Source organism: Lissotriton helveticus, chromosome 6 (genome assembly GCF_964261635.1).
Source record: "Lissotriton helveticus chromosome 6, aLisHel1.1, whole genome shotgun sequence".
In the NCBI taxonomy this organism is placed as follows: Eukaryota; Metazoa; Chordata; class Amphibia; order Caudata; family Salamandridae; genus Lissotriton; species Lissotriton helveticus.
In genome coordinates this window covers 573,944,832-573,972,080 of record NC_136067.1, presented here as the reverse complement: position 1 = coordinate 573,972,080, position 27,249 = coordinate 573,944,832, and the positions used below count along the sequence as shown (strand labels likewise).

General features: G+C 46.8%; 1 protein-coding gene across 2 annotated transcripts in view; it reads right to left on the bottom strand.

Moving 5' to 3' along the window:
• The window catches only part of ADGRB3 (adhesion G protein-coupled receptor B3), a 1,104,008-nt gene that overhangs the window by 942,714 nt on the left and 134,045 nt on the right, over positions 1-27,249 (bottom strand). For both annotated transcript variants that reach the window (XM_078648009.1, XM_078648010.1), the window contains exon 5: positions 1,776-1,940. In XM_078648009.1, the coding sequence (XP_078504135.1) occupies positions 1,776-1,940 (165 nt within the window). The remainder of the gene's footprint in view (positions 1-1,775; positions 1,941-27,249) is intronic.

Below are 27,249 nucleotides of genomic sequence, written 5' to 3'. Positions count from 1 at the left end.
AAGTCGACTTTAATAGTACCTCACACTGTGCCTGTATTGGGTTAAATGCAGAGGCCTCGGTAACAGTACATTGTTCACATGCTACCTCTGTTGGGAGAAAGGAAGGCTAGCGGAGGCTGAATTGAAAATTGAATGGAAAATATAAGGCCAACACCCATGCTGCAATAGAACGGATAAAACTGATGTTTTCATAATGGAGCAGAGGAACCAAGATGGTGACCGCAATGCTCTTTTGGCAATTCAAGCCCACGGTATAAAATTCCATCAAATGACGTGTTAGGAGGAGAATATTTGAGAAAATTACCCATACATTGTTATATGTTTCAGTCGTGTGTCAAGAAAAGACAGTGTGCGTAGTGTTTCAAAGTCAAAGCAGGATGTCAGACAAGTTAAATGATCCTACACGGAGGTAGGACGCAACTATTTGTGATTGACATTCTGTAAACAGAAAGAGTTGATTCTCCACGGACCTGATTATTGCTGACAAAAATTTAAAAAAGTATTAATATGTGACTGCAAGTGTTACAAATTTACAGTGAGTGTGTAAAATCCTATAAATAATCTTGTTAATACCACAATTCTGGCCCCTTTTGCTTTAAAATCATTTAGCTATAGGAGGGTTAAAGCGAGAATGTGCACTTGCTATAACATGATCTCGAGAAAAGTCATCCTTTGAGGTACAGGACTGGAAAAGTACATTTTTCACAGATTTCCATTCCCAAAAAGTGTGAATTACACAAGTCACGGGTTTAAGTCTCATACGCGTCGAATCCAGTGTTTCTTTTTACGAATGATTCTCTTTGGAAAAAGATTCATATAAAAAAAGAAAAGGACATTTAGAAAATTAGTCATGCTTCTGAAATTGAAATGGACTCTGTTCTCAGAGTGAGCCATGTGTGGTTCAGAGTTAGAGTCAGTTAGCATGGATTTGCGTCATAAGAGTTAAAAAAAAAGATAGGCATGTAAAAATAGAATTTCATTCAGCAACAAACAGGGAGAGGGAGCAATGGAGGAGATGGTATGCTGTGAACTGGTATCATAAGGAGGAGCGCGTTTTCCAATTATCCTATTCACAAGAAGCAACATTACTGTTTTGGTATGTTGATTACAATGCACGTATAGATGCATTGGCTCTCTGTCCCACTCTGTGCTGGGGAACACACTTAAGTCTGTGAAGAGGATGCAAAGAGGGACAATGTGTCATGTCACAACATATGTGCTGTTCCTAGTGCAGGTGCGAACCAACTCTAAATGAGGAAACGCTCTCCATGAGACAGTACCATGCACCTTAACTGCCAGGTTCGGGCTACAGGTATTTGCCTCCAAGTTATAAAGAAAATCTGTTTTATGATTGCCTGACTGATCCACAATTAGCATGTACAAATTGATCAATATTTTGCAATGCAAAGAAAAACTGCAGTGATGCCCAAGCGGGGGGCACATATTGACATGGACAAAAATGCTTTTATCAAGTTTGAAAAATGTTTACAACCTGAAAAAAGGCTCTTGATCTTAGTTTGAATGCATGGTATCTTCAAAGCATATAAGAAACTCCTAGGTTCCTTGCTTTAGTAGAACAAATGTAGAAACTAACATGAGCATGCGACCATTACTGTGAATTATTGCAGGTTGTATTGCGTAATCAGAGATCATTTCTTGTTCGAAAGACTTCCTAGTATCTTGATTGGAATTATTAAGTGGCATTACATGTCGAGAAAAAGGCTGAAAAGCTTACTTAGAAAGAGTTAAGGGTGTATATCACCATTCTCTCTCACCTGGGCATCTCTGCTCACTACATCTCCTGACCTCCTCAGCAGTCCCTTCACACAGATGCTCCGTTGCAGTAGCACCTTGGCAACTTCGCGTTCTCCTTTCCCATCCTCCATCACAGGACTTGGAACATCCACTCCAGTGACCCCACTGATTCCACTGACCATTAGCTGCAGAAAAAAGCAAATGTAAAACCAGAGGCTGAAAATTACAAGGACAGATTAAAAGAATTGATGGGTTACTGGACAACATCATTGCTGGTTAATCCATATGAGACCTTTACACCAGCTAAAGAATGGGTGTTCAACAAAGCTCCAAGAAGGTCAGACACATGCCAGAGTTTCAGGATAACTACTTAGCATAGGAATGTATTCATTTTACATTAATTCTGAATGCATCTATTATATGTGATTTCCTGAACAGCTCGCAGGGCTCTAGCCCCCTGGAGCTTTGCTGCACGCACCTAAAGTGGATCTTAAAAAAAGCTCTCATATCGTAAATGCAAAACAAAATATTTTACAAAGAAATACAATGGCACTATATATATATATATATATATGTAGCAAGAGGAGCCAGCTCTTTTTGTCCTGGCTTACTTTGGGCCCCAATACCAAAGCAGTTGAATGTGCCAGGAGGCGACGCAAAAAATAAAACAGGCACCGGACCATGCCACACGCATTCATTTGCGCAGTTGTCTTTCACTGTAAACAGGCATGTTTTGCTCCAAATGTTTAAATCTGCATTTCTCTCTCTCTCTCTGTCTCTCTCTCTCTCTCTCTCTCTCCCTCGCTCTTCTCTCTCCCTCTCTCCCTCTCTTTCTTGCTCTCTAGTGTATCAGTCACTTCAGCTGAGATGTGGAAAGTTTCAGGGTGATCCATCAAGCAGAAGCCAAGAAAAAGGGGGGAGTCCTAAAACGCATTTTACGCATGCTATTTCCCATAGGGACTTTAGTCACGACTACAGTCCAAAACGCTGAACGGAATTACACCAAATTTGGGAGAAAGCTAGATCTTGGTCCAGACAGAGTGCTTTTTGTATTTTGGTGTTCTATAGTTTTGGAGTTATTTGAGCAAGTAGATTTGTGTACCTTCATGGATCCACCGCAGATCCACCGTGGCGGATCCATGTATCCACGCACCAAAAGCAATGCCATGATTGGCTGACCGCAACCAGAGAGGAAAGTTGCAGCTGTCATATTGTGCAGCAGGACATGGCTCCTAGGGGAGGAAATGAAATGTAACACTGATAGAAGGGGTCAGTGTAGAGATACCCTAAACCTAATGGGATTGATGGAGGAGTCTGTAGGGTACCCCTCATGGGAAAGAAATGTTCTCCAAAAATTATTTTGAGCGAGTGAGGATCCACAAATCCACCTGGTTCCACTTGAATCCCCATGGATTTGGGCACATTTGGGTGGATTCTTGGATCCAGACCCCAATTAAAAAAACACCCACACCCACTGACAAATCCACATACCTACTCACACACTCACTCACATACTCGCACCTCAACTTACACACCAACACAACCACTCACACACCCATACATCCACTAACACACCCACTCACAGTCCAAAACAATCAGTCACACACCCACTCACAGACTAGCACAGCCCCTTACACACCTACTCACACAACCAATCACACATCCACTCATGTGCCTATACACCCACACACACACACTCACTCACAGACCCACAAGGCCACTCACACACTCACTCAGACACAACCACTCACACATCCACTCACACCCATACAGTCACTCATGCACCCACTCACAGGCCCACAAAACCACTCACACACCCACGCAGCCACTCACACATCCACTTGCACAGAGCTACTCACACCATTATAGCTACTCAAACACCCACACAATACCTCATATAGCCACTCAGACGCCCACACACAGGCAGTGATACACTTATGGAAATTGAAATAGCATATGTTTGTATGAAATGTGTTGTTGTTTTAGAATTGAATATGTGCAATATAACCAGCAAACCTATGATTTGTCCAAGGATTCAGAATAGACCTGGGGATCTATAAAATGAATTTAAGAAGAAGAAAGACTTGGTGCATTGCATTTATAGAAAGACTACATAAGATTCCCTAATTTAATTTAAAACATTTTAGATTTAAAATTTGTAAAAAGATTGAATGTGTGGCTGAAATGTATTTATAAACTTGTGAAAATGTATATTAGTATATTGAACTTATGGATCAAATCATAGTACAATTCATATTTTTTTTAAATCTGTGAAATTCACGAAAGGTACGTTATAGTTAGGACATAGCATTTCAAATAACTAGGAAATTCACTGAACAATAGAGAGGTTACCTGGATGTAATAGTTATGAAATAGTATTAAAAAACCTTAGATAGTCACTGAAAAAAACAAAAGTTACAGGGGCATTATAGTTAGGTTCAGATTTTATACTCACAAAACCATTTAAATGTAGCAGTTATGGTTATCTCAAGTTACTATAACTCGTTCCCTAAGATAACTAAACGCGCACCCTCAACATGCACTGCTAATTACTTTACATGTTATATCAGTCATGACATCTTCTATGACATAATTGATAACATCGCTGCAACATTTGCAGTGAAAATATTGATGAGAAAACTGAGCATGGAGGGGTGGCAGGTTATAGTTACCTTAGGGCACGATTTATAGTTATTTCCACTTTATGATTGAGTTTTGTAGCTGGCTCCATAAGTTGTATCATTGACCCTGTGTATGCCTTCCTAAACTTCAATTCTAAAGGTGCCGCTGCTGTTGTGCAGCACACACAATGATGCTGCTTTACCCTGGTTTCTGAAAGTCCGTGATCAAGGAACCACTGCAAATATTTTAAGCCCACATATATTTTGGTCTTAACCATTCATAGTCTATATGGCAGAAACATTTAAGAATCAGTATGAAATCTAGTGGAGAACAGAAACAGCACCCTTGAATGCCTAATAGGCCATGAGAATAGGTTTCACCCCCGTTACTTAACCCATGCTCAGAAGCATTGCATGTGAGCAGCAACAAATAGTGCTCCAATGCTACCAGACCATGTACGAGCAAACAAACGATCCTAAACGCTTTCCACCAAATGCATCATTGTGCAGCAGCAAAATGTCTAGCATAAGCAGAAATATTACTACTTGATTCTTTTACGTCACGTGGTTCATAATTTCTGCAAGCCCTGACAAATTGCTTGAAATATTTCTTTACAGCTTTATGCAGTCACCCATGCGATAGAACATATGCTATCAAAAGTGGAAAAGGAAGCTATTACATATAAATCAGCAAAAATACAAAAATACCCATGTTATCTATAGCATATGTTGTGGTTCTTATCAATGAGGCTTTCAACCACTTTGATGTCCTATGGCTACAGGGAACATGGGAGCATAAGCGACTTCCACATCAATTGTTTTTTTTTAAATCTGACACTGCAGTCAGATGGGTTGCAGGCAGTAATGAATGAAGATTGCTTCGGAGAGATGTATGCATGTGCACCTGTGTCTGAGTTATATCTAGGAGCTGCTTACTTCAGTAAATTATCAAATTGTGGAAAGGTACGGCTAAAACATTGTTGCCAAGGGACCCTGAGTTTAAGGGAGGAATGTGGCACAGATATCAGTGGTGCCTGCGAAATATATTGTGTTTGATGGCCGCTTAAGGGACAAGTTATGGTGAAGTAGTAGGATAATACCTTACCGTACAAAATGTGTTTTTTCCCCTCTATTTTTCCCCCACAAGTTAATAAATGAAAATGACAACACTCAACCACGTTTTGAATCCTCTCCACCATTAATGTTCCTCTAGAGAAAACAGCAGCTGATAAAGCCTAAAAGGATCAAAGGCTGAACAACATCCCTTCTAAAGCTGTGTATTAGATGGGTTGCCATGATGCAAGCCCAGAAAAGGGCAGCACATTGCTCTATTGAATTGCTATTTCATGCATCACAGTTTCAGCTCTACATCATTTTGTCTCTAGTTGGCCTTGGCCACCTTCTCACTCATCTCTAAGAATATGTGTGATAAATCTGAGGAATTTTCATGCACACATATGTACAAAGTCTGTGATTGGTAAGGCCTACCTACAGATTTCAACGACAGAATCATAACTGAATCCAAGATGGCCAATGATTTATGGGCACAAAATGAAGTGACTGAATGATGGCCAAAGTCCGAGATATATATTCTGAGTAAGGGATGCAATTTGATTCACTTCTAAACCTATATTTGCTGTTGTTAGGTTCTTTGCTTGAACTTTATTTATTGAAAAGGTAGAATATTTATCCAAATACGAGAATGGCTATTTATGCTACTGAATAAGTGATTGTTGATTGTCATGTAGACCATATTGACTCATTCATAGACAACTACCCCTGGCTTGCCTTCTGCAACTGGCGCTTTCCATGCTTCCTCTCATCGCAGGACTATCAAGGCAGTGACAGAAATGAAAAGTAGACACATTTCCAAGAGCAATGTTTATTCTGTGTTAGTTTCAGTCCGTGTTTTTTCCCCAACCATTCAGCAGTGTACAGGAGGCTTGCACAAGTGGGATGGACAGACAATGGGTGTCAACAGATGTGCTCCAGGAAGTGTATCCTTGTTGCCCTGATCAACTGCCATTTTTTTAATTAATACTGGTGGTTACTTTCCCTGAAGGTGCACTGGGTTCTGCTAACCAGGTCAAGGGCCAGTGCTCTGTCCTCCAAATATATATGGTAATTGGTATATTTCTAATTGGAAAAGACAACCTACCTGTGAGTCCCTAGTATATGGTAAGGCATGTATGTTTAGATACCCCAGTGGACTTAAGGCACTTAAGTGTGCACTCCTGAGGTATCTGTCATCATTTTAAAGCCAGGCCTGCTGTGCAGCCCGGCTTTAAAATAAAACTATGTCCAGATCCAACTTTGCAATTAAGAGCATTTCCAAACCCAAACATGCCCTTTTTAGGTCTCGCCTACGCAGCGTGCATGCGCTGCTTAGGAGGACCTTTAGCCGTCGCTCTGCTCATTTTGGAAGCACAACCTTGTGCTTGTGGTGGCATCCAGCTTGCAGGAGCGAGCAGGGGCGCGCTACAAGCATGAGTGCAGTGCTTCCAAAAAGAGCAGACTGCGCATGCATGCACGCAGCAATCCCGGGCTCTCTCTCTCTCTCTCTCGCTCTCTCCTCTCACTTTCCCTCTCTCTTTCTCTCTGTCTCTCCCGCTCTCTCTTTCTCTCTCTCGCTCTCTCTCTCCCCCTCTCTCGCTCTTTCTCTCCCCCTCTCTTTGTGCGTATAACAGAACGCTTGAAACAAAAGCAGAACTCTTTCATTTTAAATGTGAATGGTGCTACAAGGTATAAAATCAAACAGTACTCTCATCCGCTGGAAAGTCAATTTGCAGTTTTTTTGCTTAATGGAAAAGGAAAACTTTCTAACTATTCTGCTATGTTGTAACTGATAACTGTCGCTCTGGACAGCGCCCTGATACAATTTGGTCATTTTCACACTACATAAAAATCTAAATAAAATAAAACTAAATAAGTTCACAACTAAAGTTTAGGAAAACCACACATAACGTAGCTGCCTCCCAGTTCAGGGTTCCAGGCATAAACAGGTATGTGGGTGTGAACGCTCGCCGGGACCGCGCCTCTTTCACCTTCCCCCTTCTGGCTTAATGTTTACAGCCAAGCTATCTACATGCCGGGACGCCTGAAGAGAGCAAGCATTTACTGCCTTCCCCTCCTTCCCATGGGAGGGCGATCCAACCGTGCCTGCTCAATGCCTTCAGTTCACATCACACTTAGGGTCAGATGTAGGTAGCCAAATACCGGTCGGTAACGGCCGATTACGGCCGTTACCGACCGGTATTTGGCTTTTGAGATGTAGGTGGGTCGGAATTTACAGAATCGGTATATTTACAGATTCGGTAAATTTACCACTTCGGTATTTTACCGAATCGGTAAACATACCGATTCTTTAAATCCATATGTAGATGACACTCCTGAGAGTGCCACAGGCCCTTAAGAGTCGGTATTTTACCACCCAATCCTATTGGGTGGTAAAATACCGAATTCAGGTGTGCATGCACATCTGTGCATGCATACCTGTGCAATGTGACACACAGACATGTCCTTAGGGCATGTATGTGTGCCACATGGCACACAAGCCTGTAGTTGGGGTGCTAGAGGGTGTCAAAGTGACACCCCCTGCACCCTTGCAGGATTCGGTATTTACCGATTCTGTATTTCCCATTGATTCCTATGGGCTTCAAGGCCCATAGGAATCAATGTGAAATACAGATTCTGTATTTACAGAATCGGTAAATACCGACTCTTACAGAATCGGTAATTTTTGACCTACATCTGCCTCCTTCAAATTTACCGACTCTTAAATACCGATTCGGTATAGGTTGGTATTTAAGAGTCGGTAAATCGAAATTACCTACATCTGGCCCTTAGACTTTACTCGCTTTGAACACAACAAAGTGCTGCTCGAGTGTCTGCGGCCCGCTCTGTTTATTTAACTGAAAGCAATGGAGTCAGATTCGGATTCACCTTCCAACTACTCGTGGCCTTTGTTGCCCAAGCGAGATATTTGTATCCCAAGCTAATTAAACTGAAAATAAAATATATCACTCCTATAGGGCATCCAGTTTCCAGCAGTTGCTTTGGTGGGCGGAGTTCCGATGCGATGCTGGTTGGACCAGTGTCCCTTCTGTAAATGTATTTCCCCTCCCAGTGCTGCCACCCTTGTGCCCCACCACTCCTGACAGCCAGCAAAACAGATGGCAGTGTTTTATTAGGTACAAACTTTACATTCAGTCAAATTATGCCTGAGACACATATTTATGTATGTATGTAATTATTTATTTTACGGGTGAGAGCGCTTCGGAACCCTCTTTCTCCATTTTAATTATTGCCCACACTCCTTAGTTCTAATGTTTGGCTTTTTTTTCCTGTTTTACATATATCATTAATTATACCTGATCACCCTCCCTTTGTTTTTGAAAACTTCTGATTCTATTATTCCAATTTAATCACCACGATTTATTTGTATCCCGAGCTAATTAAACTGGAAATAAAATACTTCACTCCTACAGGGCATCCAGTCTGCAGCAGTTGCTTTGGTGGGTGGAGTTGTGATGCAGTGCTGGTTGGACCAGTGTTCCATCTGTAAATGTCCTCCCCTCCCAGTGCTCCCACCCTTGTGCCCCGCCACTTGTGACAGCCAGCAAAACGGATACTACCCTCTCTTCCTGTGAATAGCAATCTTGTTTCTGTTTAGATTTCACAGGTTACTAACTATTCCATTCCCTAAGGGTATTTACCTTTTCCAGATTGGTGTGTTTCTATAGTTTTGTCCTGGCAAGAGAAACTCCTAAGCAGTTGATAGTTTTTAGCTTGTTTGTGCGCCACGAAAGCAGTGCACTTCATCCCACAGCTCCCCCTGTTCTGTTAATTGTGCTTTGTTCTCCTCTAGGTATCCCCCTTGGCAATCATTTAAAATGGGAGATTAATAAGAAATGCGCGTTTGTCTTACGTCACTTTTTTTTTGAAACGTGATGATCAAACCTGCTCGGATATATTCACAGTAATTAATCAAAGCTTGCTATTTTGTTATAAATGATTACATTTTGAACAAAGTTCAGTGGAAAGTGAATAAGAATTTTTTTTTTTTTTTTACAAATGTGAAACAGTCTGGCCGAATGAAAATAATTAAAAGTACTAAGCTTTTTTCTGTTAATTGTTTATTACTAAATAATGTTAAACAATCTTATCACAAAGTCGAAAGGGTTAGAGTGGGGACTCTGTACCAAGCAACACAAACGAGACAGGCCCTGCTGAAACGCATCACCCATCCTTTCTGAAGAATGACAGACTTCAACTCCTGAGTTTATAAGCTCAGCTGTGAGCGCAGACGAGAATAGCAGACGAGTATAGCAGACGCGAATAGCAGGCCTCACTACTGGACTGAATAAAGACTTACACAGTTCAAAAAGGTGTGTGTGTGTGAACCATCTGAAGCTCCAATTACGCCTTCCCTTGAAACTAAGTTTGGCTTAGTATGAAAGGACATGAAAGTGGGAATGCTATTAAATATAAGTATATAAGTATATTAAATATACTGCCAATATGCCAAAATTCTGTTCACATTGCAGTCCTATCCTGTGCACTCGGATAGGATTATTATTTTGAAAACAAATCTTTAAAATGTTTCTGTAGCATTCTTGGGTTCCACTTTATATCCCTGTGATTTCTCAAATATTGCTTAGTCGGTTGTGGGGTGGTTACAGTCCAAGCCGTTCTTTAACTCAGAACAGCACATTGACTAAGTCCTTAGTCCCAGAAGGTCTAGAAAACCAAATTCTGGGCCATGTTCTACAAAATCTATCAAACATATTGTTCCCTTTCCACAAAGATGTGCTTCTTGAAGGGTGTTGCAAGGAAAATCCTACTCTCCGAACTGGCTTTGTGAATGGCAAAAATAGTAATTGTGCAGCTATTCAATCCTTGGCGGCACACCACCCAGAATGATATGCTGCATAGCTAAGCACTTATAAGGTCCCAAAGGCGAGACCTATTCAATCAATCAATCAATCAATCATAGCATTTGTATAGCGCACTACTCACCCGGAGGGTCTCAAGGCGCTTGGGGAGGGGGGGTCCGCTACTGCTCGAACAGCCAGGTCTTGAGCTGCTTCCTGAAGGCGAGGTGGTCTTGGGTCAGGCGGAGGTGGGTCGGGAGGGAGTTCCAAGTCTTGGCGGCCAGGTGGGAGAAGGATCTTCCTCCTGTTGTGGATCTTCGGATGCGGGGGACGGTGGCGAGGGCGTGGCTGGTCGATCGAAGGTGGCGTGTGGGAGCGTAGAAGTTGAGGCGGATGTTGAGGTAGCTCGGGCCTTGGTTGTGCAGGGCTTTGTGTGTGTGGGTGAGGAGGCGGAAGGTGATTCTCTTGTTGACCGGGAGCCAGTGCAGGTCTCTCAGGTGTCTGGAGATGTGGCTTTGTCTGGGGATGTCGAGGATGAGTCTTGCTGAGGCGTTCTGGATTCGCTGGAGTCTCTTCTGGAGCTTGGCGGTGGTTCCGGCATAGAGGGCGTTGCCGTAGTCCAGACGGCTGGTGACGAGGGCCTGGGTGACCGTCTTCCTGGTCTCGGTGGGGATCCACCGGAAGATCTTACGTAGCATGCGCAGGATGTTGAAACAAGACGAGGAGACGGCGTTGACTTGTCTGGTCATGGAGAGGGAGGAGTCCAGGATGAAGCCCAGGTTGCGTGCGTGGTCTGTTGGTTTGGGTGCGGAGCCCAGGGCGGGTGGCCACCAGGAGTCGTCCCAGGCGGAGGGCAAGGAGCCCAGGATGAGAACTTCCGTCTTGTCTGAGTTCAGTTTCAGGCGGCTAGTCATCATCCATTCGGCTACGTGTTTCATCCCTTCGTGTAGGTCGGCTCTGGCGGTGGCGGGGTCGTTGGTCAGGGAGAGGATCAGCTGTGTGTCGTCGGCGTAGGAGATGATGTTGAGGATGTGTTGGCGTGCGATTGCCGCAAGGGGGCTCATGGAGACATTGAAGAGGGTGGGGCTGAGCGAGGAGCCTTGAGGAACGCCGCAGATGACTTCGGTGGCCTCTGACCTGAACGGGGGTAGGCGGACTCTCTGTGTTCTTCCAGCGAGGAAGGAGATGATCCATTCCAGTGCCTTCTCCTGGATTCCGACGTTCCTGAGGCGTTGCACTAGGGTGCGGTGGCAGACAGTGTCGAATGCCGCGGAGAGGTCTAGGAGGATGAGGGCCGCTGTTTCTCCGTTGTCAAGCAGGGCACGGATGTCATCGGTGGCAGCGATGAGGGCGGTCTCAGTGCTGTGGTTGGCCCTGAAGCCTGACTGTGAGGGGTCGAGGGATCCATTTGTCTCGAGGAAGGCGGCCAGCTGCTTGTTGACTGTCTTCTCGATGACTTTGGCTGGAAACGGGAGGAGCGAGATGGGGCGGTAGTTCTTGAGTTCGGTGGGGTCTGCTGTTGGTTTCTTTAGTAGAGCGCTGAGTTCGGCGTGCTTCCAGCTCTCTGGGCAGGTTGCGGTGTCGAAGGAGGCGTTGATGATGTCCCGTAGCTGGGGTGCGATGGCGGCGTCGGCTTTGTTGAAGACGTGGTGAGGGCAGGGGTCGGTTGGAGATCCGGAGTGGATGGAGTTCATTGTGCGGATGGTGTCTTCGGTGTTGATAGGGGTCCAGGCGCTGAGGGTGGTGGTGGGGGGCGTTGGTGCGGTCGTGGGGAGCGTTGGTTGTGTGCTGAAGCTGTTGTGTATGTCAGCGATCTTGTTGTGGAAGTAGGAGGCGAGGGAGTTGCAGAGGTCTTGTGATGGGGTGATGTCGTTGATTCCGGCGTTGGGGTTGGAGAGCTCTTTCACGATGTTGAAGAGTTCCTTGCTGTTGTGTGCGTTGTTGTCCAGTCTTTCCTTGAATGCTGTTTTCTTGGTGGCGTGAATCAGTTGATGGTGTTTCGAGTGGCGAGCTTGAGGGTGGTCATGTTGTCCGGTGTTGGGTCTCTTCTCCATGCTTTCTCGAGAGCTCGGCAGTTCTTCTTGGAGCTCTTGAGTTCGTCGGTGAACCAGGATGCTTTCTTGCTGCCGGGTCTGCTGGGCGGGGTCCTCAGTGGGGCGAGGTCGTCTGCGCAGTTGCTGATCCACTTCGTGAGGTTGTCGGCGGCCTGGCTGGGGTTCGCGGAGCTGGCGGGAGGGTGCTGGTTCAGGGATGCGGTGAGCTGGTCGGCCGTGATCTTGTTCCAGCTTCTACGTGCAACCTGTTGCTGGTGGTGGTGGATCGTGGTCCTTCTGAAGCTGAAGTGGACGCAGCTGTGGTCCGTCCAGTGGAGTCCGGTGGCGTGGCTGAAGGCGATGTCTTTGCTGGATGAGAAGACGGCATCGAGTGTGTGTCCGGCGAGGTGGGTGGGGGTGGTCACCAGCTGCTTGAGTCCGAGGTTGGCGAGGTTGTCAATCAGGGTGGTGGTATTGCGGTCATTGTTGTTCTCCAGGTGGAAGTTGAGGTCCCCGAGGAGGATGTATTCAGCGGAGGGGAGGGCGTGCAGGCTGATGGCTATGCCAATGCTTGTTATGACTTATAAGTCACCCCTAAGGTCTGCTCTAGGTACCCCAAGTGTAATGTGCATTGCTATAAAAAAGCATTTATAATATAAAAAATACATTGTGTGCCCTGGTAAGGAAAAACAGCCAAAGTCGTTTTTCCCTAATGTAGTGCTGCTAGCCCAATAGGCTAATATGGGACTGGCTTTATTACATGTAATAAAGGTCATCTTTTTATTGGAGCTGGATAGCAATACTACTAAGTGTATCAAATTAAGGTACATATTAAATCCACCAACTTACCAAAGTTGGATTTAATATAACTATTACAAGAAAGTAGTTTTAGGACTTATCCTGAGGTTACCTAAAACAGCCCTGTAGCAGCCACTTCTGATTGTTCAGCCTTTGACAGCCTGATCCAATCTGCTCCCTGAGTAGGTGTGAAGAGGCCTGGGGCTGCAACAATACAATCATTTGGTGGGAGGAGATTTGCTTGCTGGAGAATCAAAGGAGGGGGAAGAGGGCTGGAGAGATGAGCTGGACTTTAAAGGCAGGAGAGCAGATGTCCTAGGACCCAGACCAACACCCGATCCAGCCAGATGAGAGCCCCCTTATTAGACTAGGAGAGGGGACTGGTATGGGAGTATAGTCAGCTGTTGGTCACACCTTTGGGTTGGGTTACACAGACACACACAACAAGGAGAGATTTTCTCCATTTTGATATTTGGGGGAATAGCGCATTATAGGCCAAAAACAAGCCACACTTCGCAAGAAGTGGTCGTAGTAGAGAGGGAGGTAGTTTTATGCCTCTTGCCAGCCCAGAATGGAGAATAAATATTGAAGAACTGCAGGAACTCATCAGAACACTGCATGGAACAAAAGAAGAAGAAAGCCCTCCCTGATGGACCCCTGGACTGCACCACAGAAGAACTGAGCTCTGAAAGACTTCCCTCACAAGGCTCCACAAAGAGAGGACTGTGCCTGACTGTGCCTGACTCAAAGGAACAACAGGTGTGAACTTTCTGACCAACCACAGGTATAACAGAGCTTAAAGAAGTCACCTACAAAGAGCATCACCCCAGATGGCCACTAAAAACTGGACTTTTCATGGATTTGCAGGTGTATTGCGGGAAACTGAGTCCTAGCCCCCAAGAGGCAATCCAGATTCTCTGACCCCTTGGCCAGAGTTAGTGAACCCTTTTGTTCCACAAAGGAACCAAGAAACAGCAGGATCTAAAAGTATGGAAATTTCATGCAAAGATTTTGAGGAAAGCTCCAGGAGGAGATTGGCTCAACATTGAGAGTCAAGCCACCATCTTCAACTCGCAAATCAGCTTGACCACACCTGTTTGTCCCTCTGAAAGCACTAGGGGTCCTCACCATTGACATTGAAGACGAATCCTTCCAGAAGCTCACAGAGGCACAGCACTGCAGCAGGCCACCGTCATCAAATCAAACTCCGTATCCAAGGAACCCGAGGACTCATCGTCAAGAGAAAAGTTCCCAAAAAAAGACTAAGGGCCAAATTATGACGGTGGCAGCACGGGCACCACTGCACCCGCAGTCCGACCACCATGGGACCACTTCACCCGCCAAGGATCAGAAATCCCTGGTGGTGTTGAGGCGGTCTTAAGGCCGCAATGTACATGGTGGTTCCCCTGCGGCACCACCAAGCACATCGAGAGTTTTGTCTCCACCATGGTTTTTATGTTGGTGAGCCCACCATCAAAAGTGTGATGGAGAGGATACAAAAGGGGCCCTGTTGCCTCAGGGTTTGGGGGGCCTGCAGAGGGACAGATGTTGTGCCCTCTGTATGCAGTCACCCCCTTTCCTGCACTGCATGGAATTTAAAGTCCATGCTGTGCAGGAACAGACTTTGGTGTTCCCATTGCGGTGCCTTTTTAATAGGAATACGTTTTTAGAAATGGGATGGTACTTATGTCTTAAGATAATGAGGTGCATTATTATTGTTGTCTGATTTGCTAAAGAAATTATACTTTTGCTCACACCATGATGGTTCTGCAGCTTTCCTAACTTACTATGCATTATTGGTTATAAGAAGCCCTAGAATTTGGGGGTGAGCCACAGATTTTCCTGAGCTTTCCGATGCTGCTAGCAATGCTACCCAATTTTCTTATGATTTTTCTGCCTATTGAGACTTGGTCTATTTTCTGATATTTACGTACTCTGTAGAACCTTTCATCAGAGATCCTTCACTAAATTGACTCTGTACCACTTATTTTGATTTTTTGTAATAAAACCCTGTAACATTTCATTGAGGTGAAACTCAATTATTGGGCTGTTTTTACTCCGCAAATTGATTTTTGTGGAGGTGCCTAAATGCGGGAACACTTGCCTCTTGAAATTGATGTTTAACACAGCCTCCAATCCTGTAAACTGTGGTAGAACCGAATAGGGTACATGTTAGGGTGTCTAAATTGTGGGACACAATTTTGCTCCCACAAAATAAAAGGAATCTCAGGCTCTGCCAGCCCTTTAATCCCATGAATTCTGTCTTTGTAATCATGCCACTGAAGATTGTGTTACAATTAACATATATATTATTTGACTTTTTTGTATCATGTCATCTTTATAGGAGTGTGTGGACACACACATATTTAAGTGTGCGCACAAACCCGAGCATAGGGGAACATGTTCAACTGACGCTGGGGTTATATGTGCTACTGATTCTGCGGGTTTTGTTATTTCTCTCCTTTTCATGGCTCTCAGAGGCATCAGCTGGCTCAGAACTGTAAACAATCAGTTCAGGCAGTCCGTCGGTCTGACTGCTGCCGATGGGAGAAAGAGGTTAAGGGAAAATACAGAAAGACGATATACACAGTTCACCTCTCTCCTAATTTGTAATGTGAATTGTTTTAAAGAATCCTCTGACTTCCATACACATTTACAATGCTAAGTGAAACTTTTGTTTTTAACGCAACTATTATAGTCTACCTGAGTGGAAGGTGGAAAGATTCCACTGTATTGTGATGAGAGCATTTTGCATGATAGAGAATGATAGAAGTGATAACTCTGCAGTCTCAATATAGTTTAAATCCCCCTAAATTTACTATAAAAATATGTGAACATCAAAACACTTTACAACATTCATTATGTCCTTGCAATTCTTTCAGAATGTGAATGTGACATCGTATTTCAGCAGTGTACTTATGTTTGTCATCAACCTTTGGACAGGTTGAGCAATTACAGTGTGATTTAATCAGTCACTTGAACATAGGTCTAACACAAATTTCAAGGCCTGATACGTTCTGTAATAAAAACCGCGTAAAATTGGATTAGTGGCTTATTACACATTGTTCACAGTCAGCACAACCAATGGACAATTACAATTTGTGGCAGTGTCTGTACACCCGGGCAAGCGGGCAAGGAGTTATTACAGACAAGCCAACATGAATTAGTTTTCGATAATGATTTTCCACCAGACATATTCCCACAGTCACATTCATAATGTGCATGCTCTCTTTTGTAGGCGGTCAACCCTAGTTCATTTTAGAGTCCTGCTGCCAGCACAAGCCCACCAAAAAAGGGTTGGTGTGGCCCTAAATATACGTTTAGAGCCCTATCTATAAAAGAACATTAGCAACCAGCATGTCATGGAGTCATGAAATAGTTCAATATTCTCACCCATAATATGACTTCTAAAAATGACCTGTGAAAACATAAAATGCATTCATAGTTAATTTTTTTTGGGGGGGGGAGGGGGTTTTAAGCAAATCTTTATTAGTCGCATTAGAGGTCATCCACAGCAGAATGCCTACATCCCCAGAGGGGCCGGCACAGCAATTTGTCTCGGAGCTTCAGGCGGTGTAATCGCGCTGGTGTGTAGTAGAGACGGTGAATGAATTTATAATGGAGAATGCAAAATCAACTATTAGATGTAATATCCCCCGTTTGTCTACAACAGTAGGTCCACTGTTCCTCAGTTAGTGGGTGCCCCAGTTCAGCTTCCCATTTAGCTTTGGCTGAGGGGGGTTCATATTCCCTATTGCGCTGTACCGTCTGATATAGCAGGGAGATTACATTGATAGGGGCGGTTTGTTGCAGGATGGCATGCAGGGGGATCATGACGGGGTTTCATGGCAGAAACAAGGAGTAAGGACCTTCACATTTTGGCGCAGCATAATATAACTGAAGCACTCTAGGGGGAAGGGGCAGAAGTCCCAAAGAAGTTGTCGCTATTGCTAAAGATTCCCTTGTCATACAGTTGTCCCCAGGTCTGTATAGCCAGCTTATGGTGGAGTTTGCGACAGCCCCACTCCTGAGTAACCGGGATGTCCTGTCTGCCAGCTAGGGGGAGTAAGGGGGAATAAAGCAAGGAACTGTGCGTTAGGGTCGCTAAGTCCTGCCATGCGCTGACAGTGCATTGGACCGTTTTGGAAGCAAGGTGTTGGGGAACTGCGGGGGCGCTGAGATAGGCTGTGCTGGGGGTGGGGCGCATCTACCTGTGTTCGAATGCCAGGTGTGGCATATAGGGGGGGTGCATCCAATAAGAAGCATAGTGGGCTTGGGCGCAACTGAAGTAGAGTTCAAGATCCAGTATCTCGAACCCACCCTGGGCAAAGGAGCGCGTTAGGGTGTCCCAGCGTAGTCGAGCCTGTTTTCCCCCCAGGTGATTCAAAGGAGCTGGCTTTTGATGGCCGAAAAGAAGTGTCTACTGGGAGCATAGGGAATGTTTATGAACAAATATAGAAGCTTTGGTAAAATCACCATTTTAATGATGGCCGCTCTGCCAGCCATGGACAGCGGCATGGCGATCCAGCGCGTAATGTTATCAGTCAGAGTGGTCAATACAGCGCCATAATCAGCTCGCATTAGTTCCTCTCAGTCACGCAATTTCACTATCCCTAGGTAGGAGAGCGTGTCCCCACACCATGTCAGGGGGTAGTCTGGTATTAATTTGGGCGTGGATGCAGTTAGGGGATATATTTGGGATTTGTTCCATTTGATGTTCACTCCAGACAACTGGCCAAAAACGATAAATAGTCGATGGATAGGAATCATACTCACATCGGGGTCATGCAAATAAAGGGTGCAATCATTTGCGTATAGAGAGATTAATATCTGCCTCACTGGATATATTATAGCATGATCCCAGAAGTGTGGGTGAATCTCGGCGGCCAGAGGTTCAATAGCCAGAGCGAATAGAAGGGGGGATAAGGGGCTCCCTTGTCTGGTGCCCCTGGCTATGGAAAAGGAAGGTGACCGTCTTCCATTGATGTGCACCGTGGCCTTCAAGCCCAGATAGAGGAGATTTATCCAAACTAAAAACGAAGGAGGGAATCCCATGCGGTTTAAGACGAATGCTAAATAGTCCCATTCTAGGTATTCAAACGCCTTAGTAGCGTCTAAAAAGATGGCGGCGGCGTTTGTGTCAGGGTCTATATCATGATCATGAAGCAGTTCAAAGATGGTGTGTAGGTTATGGAAAGTGCTTTTGGTCGGCACAAATTGGTCAGGTAAGACCAGCACGGGCATGAGGATGCTGATGCGGTTGGCAATTCATTTAGCTAATATTTTGGCATCCACATTGATAAGGGATAGAGGCCTGTACAAATCTACTTGTGTAGTTGGTTTCCCCGGTTTAGGTAGGGAGATGATAAAAGTTTTGCGCATGGAGCGTGGGAGTATGCCCGTCTCGCGAGCCTCTTCAAACACATGGTGCAAGACCGTAATAAGGAGATGCCTAAATGTTTTATAATATTCAGTCGGGAGGCTGTCAGGACCCGGGGCTCTGCCAGATTGCAGTTTCATTATTGCTGAGATGATTTCCTCATCCTCATGATGTGCGAGGAGGAATTCCCTCTGCCAGCAAAGCAATAGCCGTATCATCACAAAAAGGGGTGAAATCTACAGTGTGTGTCCTATGTGTTTTGTAAAGATGTTTGTAAAAGCTTCAGAAGATGTTGACTATGTCAGCAGTATCCCTATGTAAGTGGCCTGCCTCGTCTTCTATTTTCAATATGGTGTTAGCGAAGCGAGGGGGATGGATTACTGAAGCTAATGCTTTCCCCGGCCTTTCTCTCTCCTGATACCGCCGCGCCTGATGGTATTTTCCCTCGAAATTTGCATTCCCTCTCCGAAGTTTCCTGGTATTCAGTAATATGGTCACGTAAACACGATCTATTTTCCGCAGTGGGCGGGGACAGAAGGAAGAGTTCCAGCTGCCTAATGTCTTGCTCTAAGTTTCGCAGTGTGTTGCAAATGTCCCTCAACACTCCCCCACTTTTAGCTATGCATATACGGCGCATGGTGACCTTGAAAGCCTCCTACTCCGACTGATTCAACATTGCGAGGGAAGAAATCCGATATCTCCTGTTCAAGTTCATCTTTAAAGACGGGGTCTAGTACCGATTGTGAGTAAAGGCGCCAAGTGATATAAGGTGGGTCTTCAGAGGGTTGTGTAAGGGTGAGGAGGACGGGCAAGTGGTCTGAGTAGGTGCGGAGGAGATGGGAGTCTTGCTGTACCCAGGTCTCTAGGCCCCTGTCAATTAGCCAGTTGTCTATACGTGACCAAGTGGAATGGGCAGCGGAGTAACAGGTCCCTTCCTGAGTGTGCGCGTGAAGGGATCTCCAGGCATCGATTAAGTCATGTTCCTCCATGATGTCTCGTAGGGTCGCCTGCGCATGAGTGTAATGATAGGTCTGCGGGTGTGATCTGTCCAGGGCCGGGATTAAGGTAACATTGAAGTCTCCTCCCCAGATCAGGTGGGAGGAACATATGTCCAGGATTTTACCCAAGAGGATGCGAAAATATTCTGGGTCATCGGTGTTGGGCCCAAAGCAGGAGACCTGGGTAATGGATTGTGCGGAGAGTCTGCCCTATAGGAGGCTATAGTGGCCTTGCGGGTCCTCATAAGAGCCAATGGGAGTGTAAGACAGTGTACGCTTTATTAAGATGAGGGTTCCCCTGGCATATGAAGAGTACAATGAAAACCTTTTGCTGGTTGCCCAGCGGGCTGGGAAGGTGGGGGATGGGTGGGGGGCCAGGTGCGTTTCTTGGAGCATAGCAAAATGGATGTTATGACGCTCTAGATAAGCAAGAATGTGTCAGTGCTTGCCGGGGTCTCCCAGCCCTCGCACATTCCATGTTAAGAAGTTGTATTTAAGAGGGGCCGGGCGTGACTCCATCAGTGATAGTTGTTCCATGGAGGTAGCGTGTGTCACATAGCCAATCAAGGTGGACAGCGTGGATATGCGTGTATGAAGTGAAATATTGAAATGCGACATAAAAGCTGACCCCCCTCCCACATCAATGACCCAAACTCACTGTGGCTCATCCCTCCCCCTCCCAAGAAAGTCCCAATGACCCGACCCAATAGGGGGTGGAGAATTCAACAAGTAAAGCATGTGAGAGAAAAAAGTCTCAGGTGTGACCCGTGGGGTTAGCTTCTAGAGGCCTACTAGGCTCTCCTCACAGAGGCGAGGGTGCTCGGGTGGCATGGTGTAGTTTCATCTTGTCGCTTGACGAGTTGCACTGTGGTGGGCAAGCCAAGATAGTGGGGCACCGATATTCCCATGCCATGTCTTAGTCCAAGAAGTCCACCTGAGGAGGGCAGGTCTGGGCCCCGCCCATGTTGGGTATGGTAGAGGTATGTAGAAAGTGGCCGGGATGCAGGTGATTAAGGCAGTGGTACAGGGTGGAAGGTTTATCTGCTGTCCTTTTTGCAAGGAATATCATAGCTGCAGGGATGTCTACCCAGGGTGAGCACGTGAGGTTGTGCGCGCTTCTTTGTTTGTGATTCCGAGGTGGGTAAGTGTAGGCAGCCCAAATTCTGCTGCATGGTTGGCAGGGAGTAGGAGCCTGCAGATGGATGTATTCCTCCACATAGTAGAGGTACATTCAGGTGGCTTGTGGTCTATTCAATATCGGATAGTTGGCCCCACCTTCAGGGTTGTTTGTGGGGGCCGGCAGGTGTGCAGGGGCTTTGGGCAGTGATTTGAGGAAATCTTGAATGTGTTGTGGATTTTTAAAAAAATGGTGTTTCCCCGAATGTGTCACCTTGAGGCGGGCCGGGAACAGCATAGTGTAAGGTATGTGTAATTGCTACAGTTTCTTCTTCAGCTGCAGGAATTTGCGTCATTGGTCTTGGACGGCCATGGTGAAATCGGGATATTTTGAAAGACCCATACCTTCGTATTTCAGGGGGCCAGTGTCTCTGGAGAGGCGGAGGGCAGTGTCTCTGTCTCAATAGTTAAGTAGTTTGGCTATGATAGGCCTTGGAGGGGCACCAGGGGATGGCTGGTTCACCAGCGAGCGATGTGCTTGTTCGACTACAAGGACCTGCGAGAACGCTTCTCTTCCAAATAGTGTAATGAGGAGTCGCTCCACATATTCCTCCATCTTACCGGTAGCTGTGGACTCCAGTACGCTGAGAATTCAGAGGTTGTTTCTCTTTGACCGGGATTCTAACTTCTAATTTTTTGCGGCGATTCCTTTCAGTGCTCTTTCCAGTTCAAGGGCCAGGGATGTAGTGGCAGGGGTGGTAGCCTCCAGGTCCGAGAACCGCCGTTCTGCCTCAGGAAGACAGTTGTCGTGTTTCTCCACCCTGTGCATGAGGCCGTCCAATCGTGCATTCATGGAGTCCATCTTGGATTCGATGGATGTTAAGCTTGACTGCATTAGTAGTAAGATTTCTTTAAGGTCGGCAGTAGAGGTGGGTAAAGTGTCTTGTTGGTGTTCATCAGAATCTACTTGTGAGCGGGTCGATTTGCGCGTATCAAAATTAAGTTTGGCTGCCGCCCATCAGGTTTCCCCATATCGGCCAGTGGAGGGGTGGTCACTGATGCAGGAGTGACAGGGGGAGCGCTTAGTGTAGCATCGATGGCAACACTGCGTATGTAGCATTGCTGGACCTCAGATCGCCAGGCAAGGAGTTATAGGTAGCAGGGGTGGACAATAACCAAAGATCTGTGACTCCTAGGTCGGAGGATCGGCGGCAATAGGGTCAGATTCAGTCGAGTCAGATCACTGTCTCTACCTTCAGAGCGGTGGTGTGGAGGGTGCGGGAGGCGCACCAGAGTATCTCTGTCCCCCACCGGAGCTGAGCGCTGCACATGTGCAGGCCGCAGGAGGGGGGACGCGGTGTTTACAGTGTCTGCCACATTCCTGAACCTCATGCACAAGGGCCCCGGGGGACGAAGTGTGGGGCCTTTTCCTTGGAGCCGCCAGTACAGCTCTGCGGCTTCCCGGGTGCTCCACTTGGTGCCGGACAGCAAGCGGGCAGTGTGCTCACCACGCGCCCTCGGAGCAGTGCTGGGGGAGGGAGGAGCAGGGTCCAGACCAGTCCCGCGAAGCGAGGCCCAGGCGGAGTAGTGCGGCAAGGCCTGAGTGCAGGCCGCAGGTCAGTAAAGTGCAGCGACCCCCAGTGTCCGATCTCTGCATGTGGGGAAGGGGCAGGAGGAAAGATCAGACACAGTCCAGCCACTGGAGGCCTGGTAGGCAAGAAGGGAGAGCATAGATGTCTCCCACCTTGTGGGTGATGGCCGCCGTCTGTTGTCAACAGGGGCCCCCTGCAGTGTCACCATGCAGTCGGCATTCCCAGCACTCCCAGCCAGGATCAGCAGCGGAGCGCGGAGGCTGGGGCACACAGGCCAGGGAGTCGTTCCCCTTCTCGGGTGTCCTTGCAGGGGCAAAGCTCTGGCACTCACTCCTCTGCCGCCCCCACGGCCCCCGCAGCTCGCCACCGTTAGTTCTCTCGGGACACTGCAGAGCAGGCGCGATGACCGCAATGAGTCATCCACTGCAGGGGGGGGTCGGCGCCCACTCCAATTATAGACACAGCGTTTCCTCAACCCGGGCTCAGCAGCGCGGACTCAGACGGGCTAAGCCGCCATCCTGCCCGCCTCGATGGGCGGAGAGGGGTCGCACGGTTCCCCGGTTGCAGGCAGAATCAGGGACAACGAGGCAATACAACGGGAGCTCCAGAGTGCCAGCAGTCCAGCGCAGTCTTGCAGGTAGTATTTTTGCGGCAGATTAAGAAGATTGCAGGTGGATAAAGGCCTGAGCGGCAAGAGCCTCACAGAGGTGCGGCCATCTTGCTCAGCGCCTTCTAGTGCCCCCCAAATGCATTCATAGTTTATTAACAACCTAATGGTGATCATAGGAGAGAAAGCAAAGATAGTGTAAGGAGTGCACTTTTCCCCAGCAAAAATGCATGTAAAGAAATAATAATAAAAGGAATCTTATCATTTAGACAGGTCTATACCTTATCCATTCCAATAAAATTTAATACTACACAAATCTCTATGCAATATCTTCACAAATCAAGAAAGTATTGACATATCCTTTGCAGTTATCAGTAAGAGAAACAAATACAGGTTTCACATTCTAAGTCCACAACTCAGACCAAAGCTCCTCCAAGTTAAAGTGAGCACGGAATGACATGGACAACAAGGGGTTCGGGAGGATGGAGGAGGAAAAATGATGACCCACTATACAGGCACTCCAAATCTGACAGGCTTTGCAATTCCATTTAAATTCTGTCCTCAAGTCAACAACTCTGCAGAAAGAAATATTAATTTTAGTCATCTACCTTAAAGGGATGACAAAAGTAGGACAAGGAGCATTTTACTAATTCAGCCTCAGCAAGGAACTGTTGGATGACTTAAATGGTCTGTTGGAAATGGGGTTTCTGGTTGGCTAGAGCATGCGCCTAAGCCAGGCAGAAACCACCACTCTAGTCAGGGCAAGGGAGTTACACACCGAAGAGAACCCCCGCTCACCCCCTTGGTTACTTGGCATGAGCATTCAGGCTTATCCCAGAGGTAATGTGTACAGTGTTGTGCAACACACTCACACAGCAGCAACACACTAGGCACACCACAAAAGAAACTCCACACAAGGTTATATAAAAAATAGCCTTTGTATTATCCAAAACACATTAGATCATAATCACACATATACACTGTCCCACCTGGCACAAGGGGGGTTATGTACATGACATGGCCAATCGGGCTGCTGTCAGAACCATCACAAGCACAAGTAGTAAAAATTAAACACTACCAGTAACTAATGACAAAATACTGTACTTAGCATCACCTTAGGCATACAACATCATAAGCATGAACGCATTACTCCATCTCATTATGCCTAAACCTCACAGCATAACATTTGCATTAGGCATCACATTAGCATAAACGCATTATGCAATCCTCATATTAGGCATAAACACATTATACCATCTCATTTTCACTGGGGCCCAAAGGCCCTTTGTCCCAAATGTCAGGGCAACCAAGGTGCGCAATGCGCTGGGGGCGGGGAGTGTACCTAACCCCTCCTCGTCATGAAAACCAAAATGCCCCCTTTGTTGCAGCTGCCCTCTATCCGGGCGGGGCAGCTGTAGGAAATTGGATGTGGTTCCACAGTGCCTGGTGAGCCTCACTCTGGGGCTCCTACAACAAACTTGCAACCTACGTTGCAGTGGCCCGTTCTGAGGCAAAAAGGCACTGTCCCCACCAATGCCACAGAAGCCCCACTCTGGGGCTTCTAAACCCCAAAAGGGGCCCAACAAGAATTCGGCAGAGGCACCACGGTGCCTCCAGGAGCGTCAACACTGCTCCGTTCTGCCCTCAATCAGTAGTGCTTCTCCTGGTGCCTTCGCGGCACGAAGAAAATAAAGAAAGGCCCCACTCACAAGGACTCCTTGTAGGCGCCTGCCACTAGGGCTTCTTCACATTCCCGTAGTCAGGGAGAACTCCTGCCGGCCTGCGTTAGGGACCAGCAAGGCTCTGATCGATCCCCTCCTCTGTGAGGCTCCTGTCTGGCAGTGTGAGCGAAGGCAGGGAGCTGTCACAAGGCTCCGTCTCCTTCGCTGGATGGCTCTCTGATGTGGGGTAGGCTCCTGCCCACCATCAACCTCTGCTCTGGCTCCTTGGACACAGCTCGGCACCTTCCAGCGTGGGGTAGGCTCGCGCCTGGGTTCTCCTCCCGGTTCAGGCCACACCCCACCCAGGCACCGACACCTGGCTTCCTCTCCGGCGATATTGGCGTTACTCTCTCTCTGGACAAATGCGGGGTGGGCTTCCGCTCCTCCTCACAACACAGGGGGATCCCCACACCAGGGTTCCCTCAGGATGAAGCACACAATGCAGAGTGGGCTCCCGCTCCCCTTTGGCAATGAGAGGGTGAATCCCCACATTGGGATTTCCTCGAAACACGGTGCAGCATGACCGCCGGGCACACAACAGCTGGGTAGGCTCCTCCTTCTCCTGCAGGCATAGGGGAATCCCTTACCGATCACAGCCTCGCACTGCAGGCCACCAGCACTCCTCCTGGAGTAAAAATATAGCGCTCTTGAAGCGCTAAGCCCACAGTCTCAGGGGCACAAGGCTGAGCCCAGGCAGGCCAGCTCACAGGGCCCTCCAGCAGGGAGGCAGTCCCCAGCAGCAGCAAGTCCCCCCAAGTCACAAGGAAGCACACTCACATGGGGTCACAGCCCCAATATCTATAGTACATTCTTTATTCGTTCTGCCCTTGGCACAGCGCTGGGGGAACTGGTTCTGTTTTTTTGGAGCACTCTGTTTACAGGGCTCCTCTTCCCCTTTGTCAGGTGGGGGCTCGGTCATCAGACACTCCACAGGGGGGGCAGCATTCACCTAGTCAGACACAGAACTATTCAGGGTCAGGGGACTACTCCTCCCACTACTCCAAATGGAGATACCCTCATCAGCCTAGCGCTGACTCACCCTGACCTCCCTGGAGACAAACACACCTCATCAGCCCTTGTCACTCCAAAGCCAGCAATTATTATCACTATTCCAACCATACCAAACCTGACCACACTGCTCCTCTCATATCAGGAATTACCACTGAAACACTTATCAGGGAATCACCAATGCATTCCTATGAGAGGGCAGCCTCACAACAGTGAGAAACCAAAATAGCTGTTTGTCACTACCAGGACATTAAGGTACATGTCCTACCTTTTACCTACAATGCACCCTGCCCATAAGGCTAGCTAGGGCCTACCTTAGGGGTGACTGACATGCAGTAGGACGCGGGTCACAGATGTGGCAAACACTATAGGTGTCATGTCACAGCGGCAGTAACACTTTGCACACAGGCCCTGCAATGCCAGAGGCCTGAGGTATGTCTGAAAGGCTACTTTGGTGGGTGGCGCAATCAGTGCTGCAAGCCCACCAGTAGTATTTCATTTACCCGCCCTGGGTATCTGAGATACCACTTTACAAGGGACTGACAGGTAAATTAAATATGCCAAACAGGTGTAGATGAATCTTACCATTTTTACCACAGAGAGCACACACACTTTACACTGGACAGCAGTGCTAAAGTGCCCAGAGTCCTAGAACCACCAACACCATGTCAGAAAAAAGGCTAGAAGGAAGGTAAAAAGTTCAGGGATTACCCTGCAGGAAGGGCCAAGTCTGAAAGGGCCTTAAACATAAAGCCCTTATTTTTAAAGTAGAACAAAAGTGGGAATTTTTCATCATGATACTGATGAGCATAATGTTGAAATTATATGTTTGGTGTCTGATTAATTTTATTTAAGAAACTGTGCTATAGTGCATGATATTTCAAAGTAAGGCAAGTAACAGTTAAATGTCAAACACTACCTTCAATTGAAAAGGCATTTGAAGCTATTTTCACTGTAGTGTGGTGAGTTGTTCCATAGATAAGCATTGAGAAACCAATTCATTGGTGAATTCTGATTAGTAATAATTATTCTAAAACAGCAACTTTTAGAAAGTCACCTTTTTTCTGCCTAAAAGCTCTAGAAGCCCTTTTGCATGCGCTTCCAGCAGTCTCCCAGAATCGAATGACCCCTTGATGAGATGTGAACTCGCTGTCAGACCAAGCCTTGGTTATGGGGAGGTATTCTGTTTGTCTGGCAAGTTGGCTGTGTGTTCTGTGCTCAGGAGCTTAATACATTTTTTAACTAGGCCTACCCTGTCACAGACAGATATAGCTAACACCTGGGTCTCCTTTTTTCCTATAATCAACCAGGGACCAGGCCAAGTGGGAGAGACGTTGACCCCAGAACTATTTTTCTTTTATAACATTTCCCAGGCCGTACCTCTAGACTGGGCACAGGAGCTCTGCACAGGTGTAGAAATATTGTACCATGTTGGATTTAGGTAGAGAGAGGTAGTGTGGGGTTGTTTGCAGTACGGCACTTTAAAACTGGTGCAAAAGTGGGTAGGGTTACCCTGAGATGTTTTTCCTTATTGGTTAGGAAGAGGCTAGGAGTCACTCCCAACCACAAGCTAGTAAACGCATAAATATGGCACCAGGCATAAATATGGCACCCAGGGCACCCTCTTCCGACCGCTACTGGGCCTGTGGAAGACAGAAAAAAGACTGCACCTGTGAGGCGACCTGAAAGGCTGAACCAGCTCCCACCTGTACCTAGAACAAAAGAAGTGGACTCTAAGTGTCAGTTG